At 39.7% G+C, this 23,947-nt stretch overlaps 1 protein-coding gene across 4 annotated transcripts in view; it reads left to right on the forward strand.

Annotated features, from left to right (window-relative positions):
• The window catches only part of LYN (LYN proto-oncogene, Src family tyrosine kinase), a 123,173-nt gene that overhangs the window by 89,117 nt on the left and 10,109 nt on the right, over nt 1-23,947 (forward strand). For all 4 annotated transcript variants that reach the window (XM_073631642.1, XM_073631640.1, XM_073631643.1 and 1 more), the window contains exons 7-12: nt 864-1,013; nt 4,917-5,069; nt 8,136-8,318; nt 10,499-10,575; nt 22,326-22,479; nt 22,972-23,103. In XM_073631642.1, coding sequence (XP_073487743.1) covers nt 864-1,013; nt 4,917-5,069; nt 8,136-8,318; nt 10,499-10,575; nt 22,326-22,479; nt 22,972-23,103 — 849 coding nt within the window. The remainder of the gene's footprint in view (nt 1-863; nt 1,014-4,916; nt 5,070-8,135; nt 8,319-10,498; nt 10,576-22,325; nt 22,480-22,971; nt 23,104-23,947) is intronic.

Raw genomic sequence — 23,947 nt, forward strand, 5'->3', positions numbered from 1 at the left:
TGTTGCGGAATCGGAGGAGATAACGTGCTATTTATTATTGGCTTTGGAGTTATTGCTTTGACATTATTTTTTTGGTTGAATAATGATTTAATTTGGTATATTTTCTATATTTTTGGATGCATAGAATGCACTTTTTGGTTAAGTTCTATTGGCAGATAGCATGTCTAATTTTTTTTTTAATGCACAATAAAAAAATTGTGGAGAATAATACTTGGCTATGTGTTTTACTTCAACTGACAGTTTGGGAGTAGGCAGTTACATTTCAAAAAATACAATGTAAAATTGACAAGGGACACCAACATAGTTCTTTGTTCTTAAAAGCTACGGGATAATTGTGTTGTGGTAACTTGCCCAAATAAAAAAAAATATATATATATATTATTCTTGATATCACTAGAAAAAAAAAGCCTTTGAAAATTAGTTTGCAATAACTCCATCAGTATCACCAGCAAAGCAGCTTCGTTATTATCCTTGCTTCCGAGCATGCGTGTTTGTACTTTGGACTTTTGTCCGATGGACTTGTGTACACACGATCGGAAAGTCCGACAACACACAATTGTTGGCAAAAAATTTGAAGACATGCTAGCCAATATTTGTCAGCGGAAAATCCGACAACAATTATCCGATGGAGCATACACACGGTCGGATTTTCCGCCAACAGCCTGACATCCAACATTTCCTGTCGGAAAAAACGGTCGTGTGTACGGGGCTTTAGGTTAATGGAGCAAAACTATAGGACATTTACCTGATGGACACCTGTAAAAAAATAGTTTCAGCCAGAAAGATTATGCACTGTTAACTGCATTTGTTTATAAATTCTTTAGCTCTTTACATGTATTTTTCTTTTTTTCCCCCATTTGCAGGCAGCTACTCATTATCAATAAGAGATTTTGATCCCAAGACTGGCGATGTCATCAAACACTACAAAATCAGAACTCTTGACAATGGTGGTTTTTATATATCTCCTAGAATTACTTTTCCATGTATTAGTAACATGATCCAGCATTACCAGAGTAAGTAGCCTCTACTATGATTGAATCTGTGTTGATATATTTGTAAATTACTACAATAAATATACAGTTTTATAATGGTAAGAAGTGTAACTGGCAGATTCTAGACCAGTGTTTCTCGACCTTTTTCATTCATGACACCCATTGAGAATATGCTAAATCTTGAGGCACCCAAGTGTAAAATGGGGTCCCTTATTACATCAGAAGCCTCTTCCCCTTCACATCGGATTCCTCATTCCCCCTTCCCTTTCACATTAGAGTCCCCATGCCCCCTCCCCCTTTCACATCAGAGTCCTCAATCCATTCCCCCTCTCCCTCTTTCACATTAGAGTGCTCAGTCCACCCCCCCCCCCCTCCACCTTTCACGCTAAGATACCCCCTAATTTCTCAGACGAGAGTCCAACCTCCCAATCCTCACCACAGCTTAGCATGGCAGTGGGTGGGAGGAAGAGCAGGATAAATTGAGGCACATTTCAATTCCCTTCTAAAAGCTGGGGCTGCCCTGAATGCCACCCACCCTGAACTAGCATCATGGGTTTCCATGCTGCTGATGGCCGGCCAACCTGCACCATAGCAATGAGAAAACACCAGATGCAGCATGGCATTGATGAGCCGAGATGGCACACCGGAGTGGCACCCTGGTTGAGAAACGCTGCACTAGACTTTCAAACCTAACTTATGCTATAGAGCACAAGTGTGAGGGGTAAGTTTTGGGTGTCGGCGCCACAAAAAACTATTTGTTGATTATATACCAATGTTGCACCTAAAATTAGTGGAAAACTAATAACAATTCAAATATATACAGTATATATATATATATATATATATATATATATATATATATATATATATATATATAAAGGGCGCAAAGGAAACAATACAAAAATCAAATAAATAATATACAATGTGTATCTGATTAATAAAGTGCACAATAAAATAAACCATCAAAAATGTCCATAATAATCTTGTGTGAACAAATCTTCTTGTGTATTTTCCAACACCGTGAAAAATAAAGTGCACACAAACTTCAGTAAACTTGCTTAAAGTGCTTCACCCGAAGAGATAACAAAATGCGCTCATCAGATCGCCTCGGCCACACAGTGACCTCAAAGCATGACTAATGGGAAGGACTCCTTAATTCAATGCTGAAGCTCCTTTACGCGTCCCATTCCAATCAAACAATCATATATGAAGGAAGCTGGATCCCAATCCACTTTGTAGGTGTCTTCACCTTATAACATCTCTCCACTGCATATATCAACTTGCATCAAGTAGGTCTAAGCAATAAAATATAAAGCGGTATTGCACTATCCTGCCTTCTGTGGCTCTTTGTTGGGGAGCTATTTCATAGACCTACTTGATGCAAGTTGATATATGCAGTGGAGAGATGTTATCAGGTGAAGACACCTACAAAGTGGATTGGGATCCAGCTTCCTTCATATATGATTGATTGGAATGGGACGCGTAAAGGAGCTTCCGCATTGAATTAAGGAGTCCTTCCTATTAGTCATGCTTTGAGGTCACTGTGTGACCGAGGCGATCTGGTGAGCGCATTTTGTTATCACTTTGGGTGAAGCACTTTAAGCAAGTTTACTGAAGCACGTGTGCACTTTATTTTTCACGGTGTTGGAGTATACAAGATTTGTTCACACATGATTATTATGGACATTTTTGATGGTTTATTTTATTGTGCACTTTATTAATCAGATACACATTGTATATTATTTATTTGATTTTTGTATTGTTTCCTTTGCGCCCTTTATATATATATTTTTGTATAGAGCACAAGTGCCTGTGTGTATATACAGGTGTGTTTTGCATATATTTGTGTGTTTGTGTGCGTGCTCGCGCTCTGAAGAAAGGTCTTACAGTATATTCAAGTCAACAACGCATTACCTTCATGACTTACTTTCATCTTAGTTGGTAACTGTCGCTTTGTTACTTTATGACCAGAAGGTAATAAATGGTAACAAAGACTTCTATCAAATTCTCACCTGGCTGGAATCCTTTTTTCTATTTAGTTAAGCCATTCATACACGAACATGGCTTGTTTGTTTTTATTGTAAGCTATAATGACTTTCTTTAAACTCCAGCTACAAAGTCTATATTAGTCTTTTGCAATATACAGTGGGGACGGAAAGTATTCAGACCCCCTTAAATTTTTCACTCTTTGTTATATTGCAGCCATTTGCTAAAATCATTTAGGTTCATTTTTTTCCTCATTAATGTACACACAGCACCCCATATTGACAGAAAAACACAGAATTGTTGACATTTTGCAGATTTATTAAAAAAGAAGAAACTGAAATATTACATGGTCCTAAGTATTCAGACCCTTTGCTCAGTATTTAGTAGAAGCACCCTTTTGATCTAATACAGTCGTGAGTCTTTATGGGAAAAACAAGTTTTTCACACCTGGATTTGGGGATCCTCTGCCATTCCTCCTTGCAGATCCTCTCCAGTTCTGTCAGGTTGGATGGTAAACGTTGGTGGACAGCCACAGACGCTCAATTGGGTTTAAGTCAGGGCTCTGGCTGGGCCATTCAAGAACAGTCACGGAGTTGTTGTGAAGTCACTCCTTCGTTATTTTAGCTGTGTGCTTAGGGTCATTGTCTTGTTGGAAGGTAAACCTTCGGCCCAGTCTGAGGTCCTGAGCACTCTGGAGAAGGTTTTCGTCCAGGATATCCCTGTACTTGGCCGCATTCATCTTTCCCTTGATTGCAACCAGTCGTCCTGTCCCTGCTGCTGAAAAACACCCCCACAGCATGATGCTGCCACCACCATGCTTCACTGTTGGGACTGTATTGGACAGGTGATGAGCAGTGCCTGGTTTTCTCCACGCATATCGCTTAGAATTAAGGCCAAAAAGTTCTATCTTGGTCTCATCAGACCAAAGAATCTTATTTCTCACCATCTTGGAGTCCTTCAGGTGTTTTTTTAGCAAACTCCATTCGGGCTTTCATGTGTCTTGCACTGAGGAGAGGCTTCCGTCGGGCCACTCTGCCATAAGGCTCCGACTGGTGGAGGGCTGCAATGACAGTTGACTTTCTACAACTTTCTCCCATCTCCCGACTGCATCTCTGGAGCTCAGCCACAGTGATCTTTGGGTTCTTCTTTACCTCTCTCACCTCTTCTCCCCCCGATAGCTCAGTTTGGCCGGACGGCCAGCTCTAGGAAGGGTTCTGATCATCCCAAACGTCTTCCATTTAAGGATTATGGAGGCCACTGTGCTCTTAGGAACCCTAAGTGCAGCAGAAATTTTTTTGTAACCTTGGCCAGATCTGTGCCTTGCCACAATTCTGTCTCTGAGCTCTTCAGGCAGTTCCTTTGACCTCATGATTCTCATTTGCTCTGACATGCACTGTGAGCCACAAGGTCTTATATAGACAGGTGTGTGGCTTTCCTAATCAAGTCCAATCAGTATAATCAAACACAGCTGGACTCAAGTGAAGGTGTAGAACCATCTCAAGGATGATCAGAAGAAATGGACAGCACCTGAGTTAAATATATGAGTGTCACAGCAAAGGATCTGAACACTTAGGACCAGGTGATATTTCAGTTTTTCTTTTTTAATAAATCTGCAAAAATGTCAACAATTCTGTGTTTTTCTGTCAATATGGGGTGCTGTGTATACATTGAGGAAAAAAATGAACTTATATGATTTTAGCAAATGGCTGCAATATAACAAAGAGTGAAAAATTTAAAGGGAGTCCGAATACTTTCCGTCCACACTGTAAAACAAAACCAAACATCTATGCTAAGTACCCTAATCTTTGCCCTTGGTCTATGGTGACCTCAACGGGTCCAATGACAGAATTTTATTATTAGTGTACTGTTGTTATTATTTTGTTGTATATATTTTTCAATCTTACACTTATTCTTGGTTTATATTTCTCATTTTAATAGAACAAGCAGATGGTCTGTGTAGGAAACTTGATAAGCCATGCTATTCTCCCAAGCCACAGAAACCCTGGGACAAAGATGCCTGGGAAATTCCAAGAGAATCAATAAAACTGGTGAAGAAACTTGGAGCTGGCCAATTTGGGGAAGTCTGGATGGGTGAGCATGTAGACAAATTATTTCTCTTGCATCCAAAAGTGATGATGATTATGGCTCTAGGGCATTCTCTCCCACAAAATGATAGGGGTGCTTTTTAGGGTTGCCAGGGTTGGCTATGCAGAACAACACAGCTCAACTGAAGTGCTGTGAAGAAGCTCTTAATGGCAAAAGTACAAGGTGTAGTCCTACAGATTATAGGGGCTTTGAAGCTGTGACTACAACAGCCTACGTGTTTGTGTGACCTGAGAAAAGTGTGTGTGCCGCTGGGGCCCAACAGGAGGGTATGTAGACAGTGCATCTGCAGCTGCTGCTAGAGTGGTGACAGGGGATGGAGCCCATCCTGTCTCCTGCAAAGGTTCAAGAAAGGAAGGGTGACCCCTGGAAGTCTATGGTGTCCTGCTGCAATGAATGGAGTGGCAACCTCAGCCTGAACTCCGACCAGGCCATGCCCCCAACGCATTTCACTCCACCCCCAGGGCTTAGTCATGGGAATAGCAAACTCATGCATATAATACTCCCCATACACATGAGTTGCCCCCCATGACTAAGCTCCGGAGGGTGGAGTGAAACGCTTTGGGGTCGTGACCTGGTCAGAGTCCAGGCTGAGATTGCCACACCATTCATTGCAGCAGGACACCATAGATGTGCGACTTCCAGGGGTTACCCTTCCTTTCTTGAGCCTACGTGTTTGTGTTAGGCCCCTTTCAGATAGGTGGACTCCAGCAGCGGATCCGCCTGATCAGTGGGTAATCTGTCCACTGATCCCCGCTGAGCAGGCGGATAACAGGTCCGTGTCCACTCCGCAGGAGCAGTTGGATGTAAACAGACCGCCTGTCCATTTCCATCCGGCTGTCATCCGATTCAATCTGCCAGATGGATGGGGAACGGATCTCCATCCGCCTGTTTTTAGCAGACAGGATCGGATCGGATGTTCGCAGGTTTCAATGGATACATGTCCGTTGACATCTGCCCCTCCATAGAGAGCAATGGATGGTCCGATCAGGTCCACCTGAAAAACTGACAGGCGGACCCGATTGGTCCATCAGTGTAACATATACCGGTAGTATACCTCTGCTGAAATCAGCTGCCAGTGAAGTAATGAATACATTATTCATACCCTTAAAATAAAGCACAGGTTTGCTTTAAAATAAAAATAGGGTTCAATTTTTATAAACCATTTGCATTCCTTCTTGTGTTTCCTAGTGAGTTCTTTACTTAGCAACCTGCTATAAGCTGCTAGACACAATGACCCCTGTAATTGTGAATTTGTGAAAACATTGTACAAATATTCATTACTTTAAAGAGGGTCCTGCCCATTGTATAGGATTGTTAATGATAATTGCCAATATGTAAAAATATTTGAACATAATATAACAGAAAAGGGACAGATTTATGAATGGATATTTATGCTTTCCCATAGCTACCATAAGATAGTTTTAGAATGTAAAAGGCCAAAGGTTTATGTACATTCACAACCCAGGAAATGACACGGGCAGTTTTTGCAACAGCTAGAAGCATGAGTTTCAAGATGTTTCCTCTTGTTGACGTTAAAAAGCTTGATGTTCAATTTGAGAGATTAGTCTGTCCAAATGAATGTAGAAATTGTGGATAATGATGCCATATGTGGATTTCATTGCGTTTCCTCTCATATGTCAACAGCCAATTAATGTATTCTTTATAGGAAGCGTTTTGTAGTTATGGTAACACATTAGCAGTGTCTTATGAAAACAAGTCAGATTGCATTAGTACATATATATTGTTTTTTTTTTTTTTTATTGTCAGTTTGGATTTTCCAGTGCTTTATTGTCAAAGACAAGAGCATATAAACGCTTTTGGTGCTCAGTACTGACATGACAAGAAAATGTTATTCATTAAACAATGACTTAGGGATTCTCCTTTTGTAAAGAGGTTATACATGGCAAGCTATGCCTGTAATTATTTCACATGGTGCATCAGATGCGATCAGGCTCTACATAACACGATCACATCCCAGATGCTGATGCGGCTCTTCTCCACCAAATGAATCAATTGTACCAACAACAGGAATACCACGCACAAAATATAAAATAATATTCTTACTGTATTAAAATAGTCAGTGCTTGCCTAGCGCTGTGCCTAGCAGGAAACATCTCAGAACAGAACTTGTTCCTGCTGGCTCTTTTAATATGCCTTCCTATGCCTTTATTATTTACATTTTTAAGGCCATTGGTGAATCTAATACACCGTACTAATAAATAATATTTAGTATGTCAATTTGCTTAAGCTCAGAACTTGTTTAAACCAATATATAACCATATAAAATCTCACAATATGATTGTTACGTCCTTATTTTAATGGCTAATGCTGCAAAATAGTGTCCTCTAGTAGTTCAGGTCCCCCTGGGTTACCTGACATGTAGACAGGTGACAAAAAGACACTTGGGGGTTGATTTACTAAAACTGGAGAGCACACAATCTGGTGCAGCTGTGCATGGTAGCCAATCAGCTTCTTATTTCAGCTTGTTTTATTGAACTTTGACAAAAAAAAAAATGGAAGCTGATTGGCTTCTATGCAGAGCTGCAGCAGATTTGGAACTTTGCAGTTTGTGTAAATCAACCCCTGAGGTCAAAACATAAGTTGCAGTACAATACATTTGGGCATGGTCTGATTGGGTCTGGAGTGGAGGGGGGTGTGGTGAGGCACATACTTTCCTTTAGTGCAGTGCTGAAGGTGGCACTGAATTTGATCTACCTAAAAAGCACTCTATAGGCAGCTGTAAGAAAAAGGAGAACAGTTGTGACTTTATATGAGGCGATGACCTGGTAAGGTCAATTGCCTCCATCTCTATCTATATGTCGAAAAAAGAGGGGAAAGGGGATTCTATGTGCTTCATTCAAAGTCCCAATCCCCTTTCCCCTCTCTATAGGCTGCTGTAATGAACAAAAGATTTGAGGATTTGGCATGCATTGTCGCCTAACTCATTGAATGAAATCTAAAGGTGTGTTGCTTTTAGGCTCAAGTAATTACTTTTTGTTAATTCATTCACCTAAAAACTTTATGTGACACTTTATTAATCATCCATTTCAGGTTTCTATAACAATAATACAAAGATAGCAGTGAAAACGTTGAAAACTGGGACCATGTCAGTGGAAGCCTTTATGCAAGAGGCTAATCTGATGAAGACTCTCCAGCATGATAAACTGGTCAGACTTTATGCTGTGGTTACAAAGCAGGAACCTATTTATATCATTACTGAATACATGGCCAAAGGTGAGTCCAATATCTACATGTGCATGGCTTAAAGTATGTGTATATAAATGTATGTCCTCAAAAGTAATTGCTAATATATATCTAAAAAAATATTCCAAAGCATGCATAAAGATGATACATAGTTCTCATACAACAAATTCTGAAGGATGCGGCACTCTCGAAAATAACATTAACCACTTTGCGGATAGAAACAAATTGTGACCTTCACCCAAAACTGAAAAGGGTAAATCGTCAGAATTTTAGAACACTGACATAACAGAGGTCCAATTTAAGCACTTGATGCACCATATCTCTCTTAAATCAAGGTACCACTTATAGGACCTCAATGTTCTTTGATGCCATTAGAGCTGTTGAGGGTGTCCGTCCACACTGATGAGTCAGACTTCCAGATAATTATTTTCAACCATGGAATCATACGAGGATGCTGGGAAACTACCTACGAGTTTCGTCCTAACAGTCATCCTTAGACAAAATGTGTAGGACAAAGCCAGTAGGTTTTTGACCTCAAGCGTCACATCTTACACAAGGTGCCAGCATTTTTTTCTTTGCCTTATGGCATTTTAAAATTTTAATAAATTATCTAAATGATACCTACATTATTTAAGCACTTTTCCCTTCTTGCATAACTGCATGGTTGGAAATAATTACTTGAACTTATGATGAACCAACCATCAGCTTGGACAAAGGCTCTCACCAGCCCCTACCAGCATGGTATATGTATGTAGGTATGGATATATGCAGGTCTGAGGTACACATAGTTTGTGTGTCTCTTCATTCCATTCTCCTTCTTCCCTTAAGTGGTCTACAGAGGGTACAGTTACTTGGCTGCGCTTACCCAGAAGCCTTGAGTTTTGTGAGCTACAATACCTTGTAAGCTGAATTCAGTACAGTATTTGTAACCGTGATCAGGGGAATATGGTGGATGATTAAGAAAAGGTATGCCACACTGAGCCAAGAATTGACGCATACAGATCGCACAGTGCGCAGGCGTGTTATTGTGCAGCAACATCCACTGTCCAGTCCTGTGCAACTCTGGCCAAACACGGCGGATGCGCCATAGCAACCATTTCAAATCTTCCTTGTAGAATGTGGCATTCACGGTTTGACACACAGGAACTAATTCCTTATGGATGATGCTATCTTTGTTGAAGAAGACGATCAACATTGTCTTGGCCTTGGACTTTTGCAGACTACTCTTTTTGAGTTGTGGGGAAGATGGTAAACACCATTCCATCAATTACTGCTTGGATTCCAGATACTATTGGTAGCACCAGGTCTCATCCCCTGTGAAGAGGACATTTGAGACAGTCGTAAACACATTTTCTGCTGACGGCGTCCGTCCTGTACATTTGCACCATATGCGTCTCTGTCACTGTTTTTCCCAATTTGTAGCAGAACTTGATGTTTACTCATTGCTACATTGCACTGTGACCCTGTCTGTCACACTGACTACGTTTGATTGCCCGCAGCAGGTTTACCCTGACGGTCACGTGTACGCAAAGCTAGATGGCACCTCTCAACGTGTCTCCGGATAGCCATGTGCATGCACGCACATGTGGCCCATGTTGCCGTTAAGATATCTGACCATTCACCAAACTTTTTAGACATACCTGTGCAGCTTGGTGAAATACATTATACATTAAACAATACTATTTAAATTTCTGCCGTTATTAATTGCAAATGACCCTGTAGCTAAACGAAAAGTACCTAATAAAAGATGTGCCTGGAAAACAGAAAATATGTATTTAGCTCACTGTTTGATTAAAGAGGGATATTCAGGTAAAGTTTTTTCTGAAACCAAAACTTTTTGGCATGCCAATCTCCTATTTTCCCTGCAGTACTCACCGGTCCCTTCCATTGACCCCTGCAGCACCATTGTGTCCTATAACGACTTAGAAGTTGGTGGAGGAACCATCTAGTACTGCGAGGGACACAAGAGAATGACATTCTTGGATGAGTCCGTTTTAGAAGAACCTTCGCCAACTATTTCTATTCAGTGGAGCAGTATAGGTAGCAGGAGAGATCAGTACATACTTTCTGCCTTACAGACATCATTTATGGGGGCATTTGGTTTAGCAACAAGGTTGTTTAAATTGTAAATGTTTACAGTATCCATGCATACCTATGTTTATAATAAATGTTTCCTTATTTAAGTATATATACACTTTCTTGGTTAATAGGGAGCCTACTAGATTTTCTGAAGAGCGATGAAGGTACCAGAGTTATCCTTCCCAAGCTGATTGACTTTTCTGCTCAGGTAAAAGATGCAACTTAATCCAATGCAAGTGCTGAATGGTGTCTATATGATTTAACTTCATGGGTGCAATTTGTACCCATTAGGCTGATTTATAGAACGTGGGTGAAAGAAAAGAAGTAAATGGTTTGGGTTTATGGCGACTGTCATTTTTTTATTTACTAGCTAGCACTAAGAAATAACTAGCATCAGAGACACATCTCTTTTTTTCCAGTTATTAAAAACTAAACACATTAATTTTAAGTGTTATTATTCACACGTACTGTATGTAAATCACACAGGATGCTGTATTTATAAATTGGATGATGGAAATCTGGTGCTTTGCTGTGCTTTAATTTAAGTCTGAATATTTAATGCAAGTCTGTCACACTAGAAAATTAGAATGTTGTAGAGCAAACGGGGACAAAGCAGATACGGTTTTTACGTTATACATATGGGCTGCTGTTGCCAAGTACTCAATAGCAAGATATTATTGGTTTTGGCAAATTTTGTTCAAATCTCTGACACCTTTACAAAAAGGTACATGGAATCTGCATGAAGTCATAATTCTTGACACCACATAGCTTCTTTATACTGGAAATTGTACTAATTTAATTTACTTATTAATATGCTATGTTGTTCACTGATGGTTTTTGGTAGAGGGGACGAGTCATTCGACTGTGTATAGTTGAGGTTTATCTACTGAACTCTGTAAACAACAGGCTTTTTGTCATTACTTTTAAATTTTATTAGCTTACTCTTCCATATTTTGATTATCTTGTTTCTTATACAGATCTATCTATCAATCGACTTCAGTACAACCAGCCTGTCAGATTTTTTTGCATGTGATTACTTACTGCAATAGCCGTTAGCAGTAATCATTGTTTTCTGTCGGCAGGGAAGGCTTTTTGCCAGCAGAACACAATAGCACTGTGGAAGGCAATGCTGCTCTAAGGCTGCTTGCCAACGGGGCCGATGCAAGTGCCCGGCGGTCGCGATCACCGCCGGGCTCCCGCGATTGCTCGGGGCACATGGAGAACTGGGATCTGTGTGTGTAAACAGTTTCCGGTTCTCCGAGAGGAGAAGTAACAGACCGTCTGTTCATACAGAGTATGAACAGCGATCGCCCCCTAGTGTTAACCCCTTCCCTGCCAGTGACATTTTTACAGTAATCAATGCATTTTTATAGCACTGATCGCTGTAAAAATGTCAATGGTCCCAAAAATGTGTCAAAATTGTCAGACATGTCTGCTATAATGTCGCAGTCCCGATAAAAATTACAGATCGCTGTCATTACTAGTAAAAGAAGAAATTAATAACAAAGATGCCATAAATCTATCCCCTATTTTGTATAACTTTTGCGCAAACCAATCAATATACGCTTATTGCGATTTTTTTACCAAAAATATGTAGAAGAATACATATCGGCCTAAACTGAGGAAAAACAATTTTTTTTTATATATTTTTGGTGGATATTTATTATAGCAAAAAGTTAAAAATATTGTGCTTTTTTCAAAAATTGTCGCTATTTCTTTGTTTATAGCGCAAAAAATAAAAACCGCAGAGGTGATCAAATACCACCAAAAGAAATCTCTATTTGTGGGGAAAAAAGGACGTCAATTTTGTTTGGGTGCAACGTCGCACGATTGCGCAATTGTCAGTTAAAGCGACGCAGTGCCGTCGCAGAAAAGTGCTCTGGCCAGGAAGGGGGTAAAATCTTCCGGGGCTGAAGTGGTTAAAACACGCTTATAATATACTGGTATGCTGAGGGGTGATAGTGTCACCTGAAGTCCAAGTCTGCGGCCCTGGTTCACGGCGTTCACCCCATCCTGTGCCTGCTCTGCAAAACACTTGATCGGCTGACATGTGTGGGAGCAGGAAGTGTTTTTTGCTACTATAATGGACTGTTATTGTTTGCTATAATACATTATTAAGGATTGTGTGCAATACACGCAGCACTTTATTTTGGACCATATGTGTTTATTTTATTATTTACTTTTCGGTTCACAGGATATATATATATATATATAGATATATATATATATATATATATATATATAGATAGATATATATATATCTATATATATATATATATACATATACATACATATACACACACACACACACACACATTTAGCACTTTATTATTATACATGATTTATACAGCGCCAACAGTTTGCGCAGCACTTTACAACATGAGGGCAGACAGTACACTTACAATACAATTCAGTACAGGAGGGATCAGAGGGCCCTGCTCGTTAGAGCTTACAGTCTACCCTGTTTCCCCGAAAATAAGACCTTGCGTGATTGTCGGTGATGGCTGCAATATAAGCCCTACCCCCCAAAAAAGGCCTTCCTTGTTTTCCCGAAAATAAGCCCTACCCTGAAAATAAGATCTACAAGGACTTTAACTAGGGCTTATTTGCGGGGTAGGGCTTATATTGCAGCCATCACCGACAGTCACGCTAGGCCTTATTTTCGGGGAAACAGGGTAGAAGGGAGGGTCAAGTAGAACAAAAGGTAATAACTGTGGGGGGTGAGCTAATGGAGAAAATGAAAATACAGTTGTTAGGTGTGGGTAGGGTAGGCTTCTCTGAAGAGAAGGGTTTTCAGGGATCATCTAAACGCTAATAGAGTAGGAGATAAGCGGACAGATTTATAGATATATTTGTACTTCAATTCGTTATATGTTTATGAGTAATTAATTGTTACTAGCGCTGCACATTGTGTCATTTAAATCTGTTATCATCTATTTGGGGAAGTGTGGGGAGTGTTGGCAGCTGTCTTTAGTTTAGTTTAATTTTCACTTTAGTTTTTAGCTCGGCAGCTCACAAGGTTTTTATATAATTTGAATTAGTGATTCTTAAGCCTGGTACACATGGGCCAAATGTCGGGAGACATTGGCTGGTTAAAAAAAAAAAAACGGCCAACATTCGGCTTGTGTGTATGTTGGGCGGAGAGTGCTGACCGGAGTGTTCTGGCGGGGGGCTGTCCCCCTGTCAGGAACACAACAGCTCAGCAAGGGAGATCACTATACTAACTTCGCATAGTTAGTACAGGGGCTCAAACCGGAGTTGACAGTTTTTTTTTCATTCAGCTCGCGGAAAGAAACTACTAGTGTGTACCATGCTTTACATCTTTACATCTGCCTGAAGTTCTGAATGTAGTTTAATCATGGTGTCTTTTATCTTTCTAAGATAAGATTACGATTTTCCAGGAGCAGTCTTCATGTCTGGCCACTCTCATGGGGCCATAATGATGGTTTCACCGTCTCACAGCTGCATTGCCAGGCTCTTTGTTTTACATTATGGAGACTCCCACGGTAGAGGAAGGCATCACTGACTTGATTGCCAGCAGATGCATTGCATTGTTTGTGGCACAGGAAACTGTTTACAGTAAAGACAACACATACGTCTATTTAAAGAAGTGACCAGAGTCTAGAAATGTCTCAGAGGATGCAAATGTGAGCTTCAGTCTTTGGCAAACATCCAACATTTTACTCTGATACAAAGGAATAGCCATTGCCTGACTTCCCATTCAATGGATCATTGTGCATGCTTGTGACCATACTGTTTAGGGTGCTCATGAAGATATATTTGTGTTTATATGTAAAATACTGTTAGACAATAGACTAGCTATTATGTCTTGCAAAAGTAGGAAGTGGAAAAGTATGCAAACTGAAATGAAACACAGCACTGTTAAAATGGAGAAAAGTAACCTAGGTAGAGCTAGCTAAAAAAAGCAGAAGCTATACTGAAAGGTTTTTACGACCTTAATTTGGGTTAATAATTAAATGACTGTTAATTATTTCTAAGCAATTCAAAAACATTATGTGGCCTAATGAGTGCAAAGTTAGAATTTTGGCCTGGGTGTTTAGAAGGCACTCTTGCTGAGGAAATGTTTGGCTTGTGGCCTTTGGCAATTGCCTTTGTGGCATTACCCATGAGCAGTCACTCGTCGCCATTTTGGGAACAATGGTTTGAGCCATGTTTTCAGTATGTATGAGTCCTAGGGTACTCTATAAAGTGTAATGCTTGTGCTCCATAGAATGGAGGAATCTGGTAAATCTTCTTGGAAAGTGAGTTATCAAACCAAGAGAAATAAAAATTCTGCTGATACTAAGACTTCAGGCAAACAATAACATAATTGAAATACATAAGGGTTTATTGTTTTGCGTGCCTCAGTATTTGTAATTCAGGTCAGTTTATCTTTTGAATTATGCATCTCATATACTGGATGCTGCACAGCAAGAGAGGTACACTTATACCATAGCCCTCAACTGGTCCTGATTTGGAACAAAGTCCCTCTGTCCATCTTTCCTCCTTATTTGTCCCTCATTTTGGTCTGATCTATATAGTTGTATATAAAATGCACTATTTATCTTTCATAATGTGTTTCATGGTGCTAAACCATTTACCCAGTTTCTAAATTTCTGCATTGGTAAATTTCAAAAGCCAGTATAAAGGAATAGTAGTGGTTTTAAAAAAAAAAAGCACTTGTGGGTTAAACTAATAATTTATTTGAAAAATTTTCCTTTAAGGGGGCGTGGCAGGGGGTGTGTCCTATGCATACATACTTTTGCTAATAGGCGTTTCTCGTTCCTTTCGCAAAAAGTTGGGAGGCATGCTTATACCCTGACTCAACTTTGTGGTCTTGTAATAGCTTCAGGTCTCAGAGAACCCCACAAAAAGTGTTATATCTACATTACAGTGATCAGTAGGTTATAGAGAGTTTTTAATAAAAGAATGAGGTGTACTTAACACTTCCCACTCTATATGACAACATTTTCTTCAATAATCAGGAAATGAAACCTTATATTAATGGTCACAAAAGAAATACAGACAATTAAAATTGTAGTAATCTTGCTGGTCATTGTAGAAGTGACCCCTTATGTTGGTGGCCAGTATAGGTAGACGATTAATCTGTCACTGCTTTCCTCTTAAGGAACCCCTAGCAAACTCTGGAGAAAGCCCAGGGTTCCATGGAACCCTGGTTGAGAAAAGGCTGGTTCAATCAGTAGGGAGCATACTGAGGAAAAAAAGTAATAGTAAACCAGGAAAGAGCAGAGTCATCATTCTAACCAACAGAAGTGTGCGTTTTACATATGTAAACTTATATGGATTGGAAATTGTGTATATATCTGTTTGTCTAAAGTTCCACTTTAAGTGCAGTCAACACAAAGTTTAGCTCCACTCTTCTCTGTCATTCACAAACCTTCAAGAGCAATATTATTGGTCAGTGTGGGGGGCTTGTGTTGTTTTTTTTAGACAATGAGACTAAATTTTGAAGAACATCAAAAGTACTTGCTGTAACTTTTTAATGTCTGTACTCAAGTTGTATTGGCACATTACAAACGTTGCAAATTCTGATAAACTAACTTTAAGGCCCTGTTCACACCTGAAAACTTCAGCAGACCTAGAACTTCAGCAGACATGCCTCAACACTAGTATTTCCATTATATTCAGCGGTGTCCTTTCAAACCTGGGCATAGTGTTCCTTGAAGCCTGTCACTCAAAACAGTACACAAGTGATTGTGTAGAAACATTGAAGGAATAAACTATAACAGACATTTACAGAAGAATTACATCTGTTATTCAGATAAGTTGTTTCCAAAAATGTGAAAGTTTAGAAGAATGAAAATTGCACATAGGTTCCAGAGGCAGATGTTCTCTATGGCAATGTTATCCATTTTAAAAACAGCAAAGACATTTCTACATTAATTCTGATTCTTCTGTAGGATACCATTGTTATTTTTTTACACAATTATTATTATTATACGAGATTTATATAGCGCCAACAGTTTACTCAGCGCTTTACAATGTATAAGGGGGACAACACAATTACAGTACAGTTCAATACAAAAGGTACAGTAGGGCCCTGCTCGTGGAGCTTACATTCTAAAGGGAGGGGGTGGTGGTACAAAAGGTAATAGATGCAAAGAATGATTTGATGGGTTTGCAGGTCTGCTGTATTTTATATATCACGTCTTAATTTTAAACCAGTATTGAGAAAGGGCACTATGAGATGGTATATTTGCAACATATTTCAACAGAGCGTACTAAGAGGAAGAAACAAAGACCTTGTGCAAAACCAGCTGAAGAACATTTGTATATACTCACATTCAGCTTAAATAGTTGTGAAGTTGTCAAAATTGGCCACTGGGCCTGACTGTTAAGTTGTTCCTTTTTCATCTTTCCCTTAAAGGGTAACTCCACTTTTGTGGGGAAAAAAAATAGCAAATAAAGAAAAAAAAACACAAGTCATATTGTAATTAAATGTTATTAAATTTTACAATTCCTTTTCAATCTGCAGATGCTGTAATCTTCTGTAAATTCAGTGCAATATGGCTACCTAGAGTGTGTACTGACCACTCCCCGGAAACATAATTTCCTGCTTGTGTGATTGGCTCACCAATTTTCCCAGAAGTCTGCCTAAGATACAAGTCAGATTTCAGGCATCCCCTTTCATTTCATTTCATTTTTGGTGAGATACTCCCTGTAGGAACATGTCTAAAGGGATGCAGGCCCAGCAGATTTCCTCATTAGTACTGTGCAGGTGCACAGCTGATAGATAATTATGAAACCACTCCCATTAGACCCACTAATCACAGAGGCATAGAGGAACATACAGAGATTTCTTCAGAATAACAAAAAGGTAGGAATCTGAAACAAAGGTTGTTTTTATAATCCTTGCAATGTACATAGATCACCAAGAGGGGGAATGTTTTCTCAACAAAAGTGGATTTATGCTTTAAAACAAAAAAGAAAATTTCCCAGCTTCCTTACCAACCAGCCTGTAAAACACTGAATTGTCCTGTCTAACAGTTCACGTTAAAACCAGGGGTTTCATTTTGCACACATTTGTAAATATATGCGTAAGCTGCAGGGCCACTTCCCAACACACCAGTGTACTACAGTCCTAACTCTAAAAATTTTGAGAGCCTCCAAAGCTGGAACACATATATAATAATGGATAGATTAAGGGCAGGCATTCCTGGAGGTGCCACACCCCTCCTTAAAGGTATAGGAACACACTGGACACCCAGCCAAATCTTTTGTTGTAGTTAATGAGGGGAGGTTTATGTAAAAAAAAAAAAGTCTGAAATAGCATTAAAAACCAGACTTAGGTTGTAATACTTTGCCACTAAATAAAAAAGTGTTGACTGGACATACACTTTAAACTGTACCTAAGCCAAAAAACAAAAAATTGAATATATTTCAGCTTACCCGTCCTTATGTGTTTTCTTTTTTCAGGCTTTTTTTTCTCATTTTTTAAATACAAGCTTTTTTTTCAATAGGAGCTTTATTGATATTTCACAAAAGTACAAAAGTGCATTTGGAATAGGGAAGAGTCACATAATCCAAAACTAAGATTTACAGTTCACATATATAGATGAATCCACAAATAATGTAGTACATTTGGTAATGCACAAGCAAGTGAAGTAGGGTTAACAGAAAAAAAAAAAGGACCTTCGATCAACAATTGGGAATAATTAAAGGAGTCAAATATGATAGCACAAGGGAACAGCTACAATAATTGGAAGAGCGGTTACTATAGAAATAAAATAGGCATACCTAGCAGGTAAATGATAGCTCAAGGGGCTGTGCTGACTCAACCTAAATCCACTGGCAAATACCTACCAAATAGGGACTGTGGAAGGAGGTCACGGGCAAATGTCTGACGTTTGAATCATCCCTAGATACAGAGAGAATAGTTCAGAGGGCAGAGAATAATTAAAGACTATGGAGGAAGAAAAGAAGAAGAAAAAAAGGGGGTGGGGGGGATATTATATTCAGAGGAAAACACAAAATGGGGATGAGGTACCAGGTCACTGGTGTGGTCCATACTCTCCTTCCTGGTCTGGGTTCCCAGGCCAAATTCAAGAGACCCAGGACACTAATTTTCAGATCTCATCAAAAACTCACAAGTTTTTTTTTTTTAAAGCGGGGGTCCACCTATCTATTGTTTTTTTTTTTTTTGGAGTTCATTCACAAACTTTTCTTCTCATGATTATCTACTCACATGTTCTGTGTAATAAGTCCACCTGTGTCCGATTTCGTTGTAAAGAATAACATAAAATTCACTGAAGGCGGTTTCCATCTTCATTGTGGGCATTTGAAGCCCACAAGCATGTATTTCCTGGATGCGGTGAATGCTGGCAGGCCAGATTTGTGAGACGTTGTGATGACGCTGTTGCACAATGCATGCTGGGAAGCCTGAGACTAGCTCGAGGGGACTGTGGGAGGTCTGGGAGAGGCTAGAAACACGCCTACTCCCATGGGAGGAAAACCAGGAAGTGCTAAGAAGATTAGAAAAAAAAAGATAATTACGGCAATTTAAATTTTTTTACACAGCATGTCAGCATCTAGGCAAGGAAGGGAATGCATAGAGATAATGTTCAAAATTTGGGTGGAACCCCGCTTTAAAATTCAAACTACATATGGTCTTTTTAAAGGTAGGATAAAACTTCACATTTACCCACCTATACCTTAGATTTCACTCCAGCCGACGTCTACTCCATCACACCTCTCTCTCTCTCAAAGACATTACCTTGAATCTGTAGCCATGCACATGGTCAACACAGCCAGAATGAGCATACCTGTGCATTGGAAATCTACTCAAAGTCCAATAATTACAGAATGGTTTCTCCATTTTAGGTAGGAATTTGACAATGGAAGAACTGATCCATATCTGTCAAATACTCATCCACATGGGCTTGCTGGCTTTACTTCAAATCAACAAATCCTTTCTCAGACCTCACTATGAGCACCTCTCAACCCAATGCTTACACTTAAGAGTACCTCTTGATACACTAACTGCTTAACCCACCTGCAGTGGGGACTTGGTGTAGGGGGATTAACCGGCAGAGAATCCCCCCTTCCAAACTTTACCAATCTACATTTAAAGATTATGTTTCTTTTCCTCCTAAACCCTTCCTTCCCCGCTTTTTCTTTTCTTTCTTCTTCTCTATCCCCATCTTCCGCTCTATGAAGAGGGTACCACAGCACCTAAAGTGCAATGTAGGCTGTAATGGCTCTTCTAATCTACTGGGGCTTTTGAAACTTCAGCGGTCAAACACAGGGAGGAAGGTTCATACAGTAGATACCGTCGCTTGCCTTTTTTTTGTATTTATACTCATGAACACAAACTTCCTACAAAGATGTACACGGTTTTCATATCAGTACTTGCTGTACACTTATGTGCCTAGGAGCTGCACTCTTCTTCTACTTGCTCCTCATTCCCCTCCTCCATATTCCCTGCTCTTTCCCCCTCCCCTACATTGTTTCCCCCTCCGGTTTTATTTTTTATCCCTGTATGGGATTTACGAATACTGTTACCTGTTATGTACATTGATAAGCGATTTGTATGCGTAGCTTTTATTTGTATTGCCATTGTGAATATCAATCAACATATTTGTAAAAAAAAACACACATTCAAAAAAGCCCGTCAGCTTTTACTGTAATATGCATACACTGGATTTTTGGCAAAGTTTCCTTGATTTTGGTCATAAACTTGTTTTACCGGCTCATCAAACAACAGAACAGACATCAAACATGTGAAGGTAGTTTTAGCTCAGGTTTCTGTTTTCTCTCATATTGACAGGGAAATACCGCACTGTAATGTTAAAGCTGAACTCCAGGTTTACTGTGACTTTGACAGTTTGGACCAAGTTGGTCTAAACAAATTATTTTCTTTTACTAACAGATGCGCCCGCTGTGTGTGCTGTATAAACTGTATGTAGAATCAGCTACATACAGCATACAGTGCACGGTTCTGGCAATAGGCATTTTTATTTTCTCTCTTGTATTTTATTGTATTGTAACTGTCTCCCTTTTATATTGTAAAGCACTGCGTAAACTGTTGACGCTATATAAATCCTGTATAATAATAATAGGACTTCCTGTCACCTGCCAGAACAAAATCGAGTCAGGATGAGCACTGCTCAGCCATTCACAGGAAGCTTTGTATTATAAAAATTAATACGAGGCTTCCTCTGATTGGCTGAGGTGGAGATCGTGATATCATCCGCCCACCTCTCCACCTCAGCCAATAAGAGGAAGCCTTGTATTAATTCATAAAATGCAAAGCTTTCTGTGAATGGCTGAAAAGCTCTTAGACTGACTTGATTTTGTTCTGGGAACAGAATGGGAATTCCACGCACCACTGCCAGAACACAGCAGATGCTACATACAGTCCAAACAGTGCTTCCTGTTAGTTAAGGACCAGCCTGATCTAAATGAAGCCACAATGCAAGGGTATAAGTACTATACATTCTGATTGACACTCCAATACCCAGAAAGTAGGAACATACTTGGACAATGGTTCACCACAGCCCACAGACCTGTATATTGTGCATTGTTTTGCAAGCCTCTGGGGTGCGCAGTACCGCATTTGGCCAGAGGTGCAGGGCACTGGTGACGCTCTGAGACACTCGGAGCCGCTCGGAAACACTCCGTTCCTGAGTGTCTCCGAGTGGTCTCCAGCGCCCCCACACCTCTGGCCACATGCGGCACTGCATAGACAAGCAGTGGCTGTGGAACAGATTATCTGAGTTTCCATTATTTCCTATGGGGAAACTTGCTTTGATATACGAGCACTTTGGATTACAAGCATTCTTCTGGAACGCATTATGCTCAGTATCAAAGATATTACTGTACCTTTTTTCCCTCGTTTTTTTTTTTTTTAAATAAGTGATCACATATTTTCTGTTCTTAGCTGCATGAGGAGTTCAGAGAGCTAGGGGAGGAGAAACAGTAGTACACTGTTCTTTCCAGTTAATAACTGTGTTCGGGTGTGGGAGGTTTTTAGGACAAGTCTGATTATTGGAGAAGAGCAGTCTGAGTTCCCAGCACAGCTAGAGAACTGACCATGCCGAGATGAATGCATAGTGTGGTCAGTTTTTGGTAGGAGAGCAGAGGGACTGTCAGGAACACAAGGAATTTCACACAAAGGAAGCAATACAGAGAGAACAGGGTACTTTTTCATAAAAGTACATGGTACAGCAGGCACATATCAGGAATATGAAATGTTGGGTTTATAGATTTTGTAATTATGCTCATTGCTAAAAGTAAAAAAATGTCATTGGAGTGGTTACATATTTACCACCTGCAGCCAGGGGGTGGTGAACTCTGCTTTCTGCAGGTGCCAACAGTATCTGTTTTGCTAAATACATAGACTTAAATGACACATAGTGGAGGGATACCCCTTGCCTCTCCTAGACAGATTTAGTCAGTTTATAGAAGTTGCCAAAAAAATCTTTCAGACAGGGCTGGGTTTTATCATTTGCAAACCCTGATGTATCCTGAAATAAATGTTTATAAAGAAAAAAACTTCACAGCCCAGCTGAGGACAGCTTAACTGTCTAGTGTACTTTTTGTTCAATTGTCCTTTAATCAATTTACCCCCCCCCCCCCCCCAGTGCAGTCCATGTGGACTGGCCCTTGGAGTCATCAGCATGGCTTGCCCATACAAATTATTTTTGTAATCAAAATTGGAGACAAACTTACCATGAAAAGGTGGTCTTGCACATCCTAAAAACTGACATTTCTGTCATTTACTTGTACTGCTTTATGTGATTCTTTACATAAGAATATTTTCAACTATAGTGTTGGCTTTGTCCTACATTGATTGATGCAGTGCCATTGCTGCCACTAAATGGTCTGCTGCATCTGCTAGAGATAAGAGTGCAGGATGCATTGACCTGCTACATTTGGGGTTAAGTTTTAAGTTCAGTCTCAGTACTCCCGTTTAATCAATTGATTAATCTTTTACAGATTGCAGAAGGAATGGCTTACATAGAAAGAAAGAACTACATCCACCGGGATCTCAGGGCGGCCAATGTACTAGTCTCCGATTCCCTAACGTGTAAAATTGCTGACTTTGGTCTGGCTCGAGTCATTGAAGATAATGAATACACAGCACAAGAAGGTATAGTTTCTGTGTTTTGCTATGTTTGTAAAAGTAATCTTTGTCTACATTGATCTTGCCATAGACATTCAGTTCTCTTGGCAGAAGAAAGATCTACAGGTGTCAACATGTTGCACATTGTAGGTGCTTTTCTCTGATGAGTGTGCACTGAACAAATCCCTAACTCCCTTCTATAAAGGCAAACAGAACAATCATTTGATCAGCTCAGATATTTCCCAGATATGCTGGAAAGTTTCTGCAGCTGATAATGAGTCATTTTGATGCTTGTACAGGCTAACTGTCATTCACAAAGGCATCTATATTCTACGTATTAATAGTTATGTTCTAACCCACTGAATCCCATGAAAAATGCATGCGTGTGAACTCCCTTAATCAAAACCATCCATTCTCTTCATTACTTGCAGACTTCAAGATACATTTTTATATTTAATTACAGATCAATGAAATAAGAAAATAAGTGTAACATGGGTATACATTTTTTTTTTTTTTTAGGTGCAAAGTTCCCCATTAAATGGACAGCTCCAGAGGCCATCAACTTTGGATCCTTTACAATTAAATCAGATGTTTGGTCCTTTGGCATTCTCCTGTCTGAGATAATCACATATGGGAAGATCCCCTATCCAGGTATTCCGAAGAGCACAACCATATCTGTTACTTAGAGAAATCATTCCATCCAGAGAACATAACAAGGCACACTGGGGGTTATTTACTAAAGGCAAATTCACTTTGCACTACAAGTGCAAACTACAAGTGCAAAGTGCAGTCGCTGTAGATCCAAGGGGGACATGCAAGAAAAATAAAAAACAGCATTTTAGCTTGCACATGATTGGATAATAAAATCAGCAGAGCTTCCCCTCATTTCAGATCTACCCCTCAGATTTACAGGGACTGCACTTCCAAGTGCAATTTCAAGTGCACTTTGCACTTGTAGTGCAAAGTGGATTTGCCATACGTAAATAACCCCCACTGTCATGCCTTTGTTCTAGTGGTAAAGACATTATTTGCTGCTCTAACCACAAGCCCAGACTGCTTCTTTGTCTTTGCTGTAGGTTCCAGATAATGGTAACCATGGCAGGCCTGGCAACACGCGCTGTTTACTTTGGCAACACCTCTTTGTAAACTGTTTTATGTACTGTAGTGGCCTGTCCAGAAAATCACGTCGTTTCCCAGGACACACTAGCTATTTAAACAGAGATTGTGTTACATCATCCTGTAAAGAATTCTAGAGAGTCTAATAACAAAATTCCTATTGTCACATACAATTTTGCATCCTTATCTAAAGTCAATAAAAAAAGCTGTCCATTAAGTGCAAAAAGAGGTCAAGGAGGAATAAAGTATGCACTTCGTGCGTTCTCATTCCACCATACCTAAAAATAGCTACAGTAGCTATGACAGAAGATGAGATCTACAGGAAAATTAGTTTTTTCTGTAGTTCTTTAAAAATAGATTAAAGCGGAACTTTATCTAT

This window comes from Aquarana catesbeiana, linkage group LG05 (assembly GCF_042186555.1).
Source record: "Aquarana catesbeiana isolate 2022-GZ linkage group LG05, ASM4218655v1, whole genome shotgun sequence".
In the NCBI taxonomy this organism is placed as follows: Eukaryota; Metazoa; Chordata; class Amphibia; order Anura; family Ranidae; genus Aquarana; species Aquarana catesbeiana.